General features: G+C 29.3%; 1 protein-coding gene across 2 annotated transcripts; it reads left to right on the top strand.

Moving 5' to 3' along the window:
• Window positions 1–248: 248 nt before the first annotated feature.
• On the top strand, window positions 249–4,402 carry LOC140179735 (uncharacterized). 2 transcript variants are annotated; one of them, XM_072219464.1, is made up of 6 exons: window positions 249–887; window positions 1,956–2,082; window positions 2,880–3,019; window positions 3,262–3,321; window positions 3,430–3,498; window positions 3,907–4,402. In XM_072219464.1, the coding sequence occupies exons 1-6, from the start codon at window positions 582–584 to the stop codon at window positions 3,976–3,978; spliced, it is 774 nt and encodes a 257-aa protein (XP_072075565.1). In that variant the 5' UTR covers window positions 249–581; the 3' UTR covers window positions 3,979–4,402. The 2 variants fall into 2 exon arrangements, with proteins under 2 accessions (XP_072075565.1, XP_072075564.1); XM_072219463.1 differs by having other exon boundaries at window positions 3,259–3,321.
• The last annotated feature ends 430 nt before the right edge of the window (window positions 4,403–4,832 follow it).

Below are 4,832 nucleotides of genomic sequence, written 5' to 3'. Positions count from 1 at the left end.
TTGTAAAAAAAATTATATGAATCTGGTTAAATAATTATATAATTTTTTAAAAAAATATTAAAAAATTATCAAAATTTATTATTTTTTATTTAATTTTTTTAGTTTAATAATTAAATAATATATTTCATCTCATATTTTAAATAATAATAATTAGTTAATATAAAAAAAGTAAATTTTTAATATATAAAAAAAAGTAAAAATATAATTATTTTGAGACCAAAATAATAATAATAAATTTATAGAAAAACCTGGTGTGTAAGCATGTGAACCAATATACAAAAAGCGTTGCTAAAAAAAAAAATAGCAGTTACTCTTACACACCTCATTCTCTCTCTTCTCTTTCCTATCTCTGCTTTTATTTTCTCTTCTTTTCTCTCTCTCTCTCTGAAGAAAGAAGAAAAGAAAGAAGAAAGAAAAATCTGTGTATCTAATCCATTCCATTCCGCCTATCCCTTTCCGCTTCCCAAATTCCCACCATCCACCAATGCAATTCAATGCATCATTCCTAACTTGCCTTCTCTAATTTCAATTTTACAATAATAATTTCACAATACACACTCTCTCTCTCTTCTTCAATTCAAATGCTGGTAGAAGCAATGGAAACTTCAATAGCAAATGGTGCTGCTAGTGCTGTTACTAATACTGCTTCTGCTGCTTTCACTCATCACCATAATCACCACCACCATAATCTCCACCATAATAATAATAATAATCAGCTTCATCATCAGCAGAGTGGCTTCTACGGTGATAGCAGCGAAGAGGAACTATCGGTGCTTCCTCGCCACACCAAAGTCGTTGTAACTGGCAACAACCGCACCAAATCCGTGCTCGTTGGTCTTCAAGGCGTTGTTAAGAAAGCCGTTGGTTTAGGAGGATGGCACTGGCTGGTACAATTTTGATTTTATTTCTTATTTATGATTTTGTAATAATCAAATTGAGATAGGGTTTTGTTATGGTATTTGGGGAATTTCATGATCCTCAATTTTCGACTTGCGAAATGTACTTCATTTTTCATTTCTGTTTCTATTAATACACAATACAATGTTTGAGTTTTTAATTTTTATTTTTATTTTGGGAAGTGATTTTCGGTAATGTCTATCTATTTTGTTGTTCTAGCTTGTTTTATCATTTTAATTTTGATTTTTTTTCTTTTTCTTCTTCTTCAATTTTGTTCATTGCGTATTGGTTCTATTGATGTGTGTCAGTTTTTTGGGCTAACGAATGGGATTTTGATATCTTAAATTGGATTTTCTAATAAACAAGATTTTTTTTGTTATTTTAGTTTTTATGTATTGCAATTTGAATTTTTATTTTAATGATTTATGTATGATTTTGACTTCAATTTTTTCAGTCACTACACATTGCATATGATGATTTGTTCATGGATCTGGTGGTTTTTGTTGTCCTCTTTGATGATCACATCCTTGAGGCTTCATTTTCTTGGTTTCTCTGATCCTAGGAGTTCATTTCAATGATCTTCTCTTAGGTTTTGCTTTGGTTGTTTTCCTTTCTCTTTTTTTTCTTAAATGGAAAAATGGGTAAAAATATTTGTTTTCTTTATGCAATGTTTCCTATTGTGAAGATCTTTTCTAGTGGATTTTTCCCTCCATTGCATTGATGTTAATGTTTTACTTCAGATTATTGCGTCTTCCATTCATGCATGTTTTTTATTCAGCTTCTTTTATCTTTATCCTGACCAAAATTTTGAAACAAATTGCTTTAATTATTTATATTCAGTTTTATGATTAATTAAGAGTTATTATATCTTGAATGCAGAAGTATTTCACACCCCAACTTTGATCTGAATCAAATATGAATTGTTTGTTTCTGTGGATTGTGTTTTTATTTATATATTTATTCATTATTCCAAAAGCATTAGATGTGTTATAGACTTTTAATTTAATTAATTTAATTATTTACATTTTGCATGATATAATTTTTTTTTTATTTTGCAGGTTCTTACAAATGGAATTGAAGTGAAGCTGCAAAGGAATGCACTTAGCGTGATTGAAGCTCCCACAGGAAATGAGGAAGATGACGACCTTGAATTTGAAAATGTGCAGTGGAATGGATCAGATATGGGTAAGTTCTTCAATTTCACAAGTTAATGTTCTTCTTTACTTCTTTCTACATTTTCCCACACTTTTTATTTATTTATTTATTATTTTGGGGCTAACTTTCTGGAGAATTAATTTCTTGTTGGTTCATAAAGTCTTTTTGTAATTTAGCAATGGTCATACTCGTTTTTTATACTGTGGTTATGATTTCTAGCAACTCACATTTATGCTTTTGTCTTCATATTCAATGTGATATATAAGGGTATTGCTAACAAGTGCATTTAACATTGTAAAAGTGTTAATTTTTTTATTAAAAAATTCTTTTTTTTTTCAATGCATTGAAATTGAAAAGGGTCTATCTAATTTTGTTTTTTGCTTTTATTTTTAGGATTTTGTTAAAAAATTATGAAAATGTATAAATGATATAAGCTCGTTTTTATTTTTTATTTTTCACTTCCTTTTTTTTTTGGACAAAATCATAAAAGCAAAAATATTAAAAAGAAAACAGAATCCGAATAGAGCTTTACTACTTTTAAATCTTCAACAAGTTCCTTTAGGCTATTGTTAATAAAACCAAATTATTTTTTTTTTTATAATTCACACTATTACTAACCCACCCACCACTGAAGGTAGAGTAGAAATTGGAAAAGTGATGAGTGAATTGTAGCATTGGATCCATTTGCGTTGTCTATCCCTTTTGCTTTTGGCTTATATTTTCCTAAAGCTCAATTGTCTTAGCTTCTTTTATTTTGTCCTTTGGCCCCACCCACTATTGCTGATTTTGTTTTCATTATCTTTTGGCCATCTTTGTATTCTCATCAGCATCAGATGACACTCAAAAGTCCCACAAATCGAGGCATAGAACGCATAGATCGTTGGGATCGTCTCACAAGACTATGAGCAGGTCCTTCTCCGGTGATTCACAATCTAAGGGGTCCATTTCAATGCCGCATGGAGGGACGGTACATCAACTTTTACCTTTCTTTCTTTAGTCTCTAATAATAATTGATAGTTACTGCCTCCATTTCAAAATAACTGTCGATTTGGAAAATGTGGTACATTAGAAAAAATCTTTGTATTTCGACATTTTCTTTGTACAAATTGACCATTGTTTTGAAACGGGTGGAGTAATTGGCTTTCACATTCATTTACATGATAGAGAATTTCTTAGACATTTTCTGTTTGTTGAATGTTAATTTAGAAGGTTGACCTGAGTAAATTGGAGATGGCTGCATTATGGAGATATTGGAGACACTTCAATCTGGTAAATAAATTCATAGACTTGTGTATTTGTTTGCAAGGTGTTTGATTTTAAGGTCGTATGTTCCTAATTTTTTTTTTTACTCCTGAAACGCATAAAACGGATTTGCAGGTTGATGCAGTTCCAAACCCATCAAAAGAGCAGCTAGTGGATGTTGTTCAGAGGCATTTCATGTCACAGGTATAGTTTTACAGATTGATGATGGCATCCTTATTTTTATACATGTTCCGCTAGCAATTGTACTAATATGACATGGTTCTTTTTCAAAGGTATTTATAAAGTAAAATTCTCAAATTAGTTATCAAAATAGTACTTTGCCATTTCAAAAGAACTATTTTAGTTTCTTATATTTTGTAATTCATCAATTAAATATGTACCAACACAGTTATATATGCATAATTTACCTAATTTTGATCAGAGATATGTTTTTTGTAATTTATTTTTATCTAGTATTTTGAATATATACACATTTCTGCACCTATTAACGACATTCTTTTTTTTATGAAGCAATAGGGGTTATTTTTATTGACATTTGTAATTTTAGAACTATTTTGAGCTTCATCTGAAATTATGTCTCTATTTTTGAAGCAAATGGACGAATTGCAAGTGATTATGGGATTTGTCCAAGCTGCAAAGAGGCTTAAGACAGTGTGCAAATGAGATTGAACCGAAGAATGAAAAAAATATGAAGATATTTTCTCAAGTGATATTATCTATGACTCTTAATCCTAACATTTTTAATGGTATGCTAATATGAAAATCCACTTCTCTTTAATTTAGTATTCTGTAACATATTCTTAACTTTGGTTTCAGTCTTTTTGATCAAAGTTAAGCAATGTTATTAGGTTAGTTGTTATATGATGATGAGGTTTATAGTGTTATAGAGTTTCTTACTCTTTTGTAGCCCCTAGTGTAAGTGTTTGTGTAGATATGCTACCTTGAGACTCTTAAGGGAAGCTTCTTTGGCTTCCATTTTTAGTTTTTTTTTTCCCCTCCCCTTCTAAACTTTGATTAAATGTAAGCTGACCTGGGAAGTGGGTCTCCTTTGACTTTTTAGTTAATGTATATAATTTTCTCCTTCTAACTTTGATTATTATTCTTGTAATTTTTTATTTTTTGCTAGATTAAATCTTTGGGTCTTTTTTTTTTTTGGATAGGTTAAGTGTCTTGTGTGTGTGCTTTGAATTGGTGTTGAAGCAAATCCAAACGACAAATTTGATGTTGTTGAAAGTAGTGCTTCATGAATAAAAAATTGGGAAGTGATTTGTATTTTCAACTCCAAATGATATGAATATTATTCTAAGAAATATCATATACCAAATAAAAATTTGGTTATGGTTATTCTATTTTTTGGTTTTTACGGTATTTTTCAATCTAACAAGTTAATGTCTAATTTATTGTGGATTTGAGTTTTATTTAAGAGTTTTTATTAATAAATTGTTATATATATAAGTTGAGATTTAAATTTTTGATACATGTTTATACAAAAATTTAAGTAAATTTAAAAAAAAGTT

Source organism: Arachis hypogaea, chromosome 16 (genome assembly GCF_003086295.3).
Source record: "Arachis hypogaea cultivar Tifrunner chromosome 16, arahy.Tifrunner.gnm2.J5K5, whole genome shotgun sequence".
Classification (NCBI taxonomy): domain Eukaryota; kingdom Viridiplantae; phylum Streptophyta; class Magnoliopsida; order Fabales; family Fabaceae; genus Arachis; species Arachis hypogaea.
This window is presented reverse-complemented; position numbering and strand designations above follow the sequence as displayed.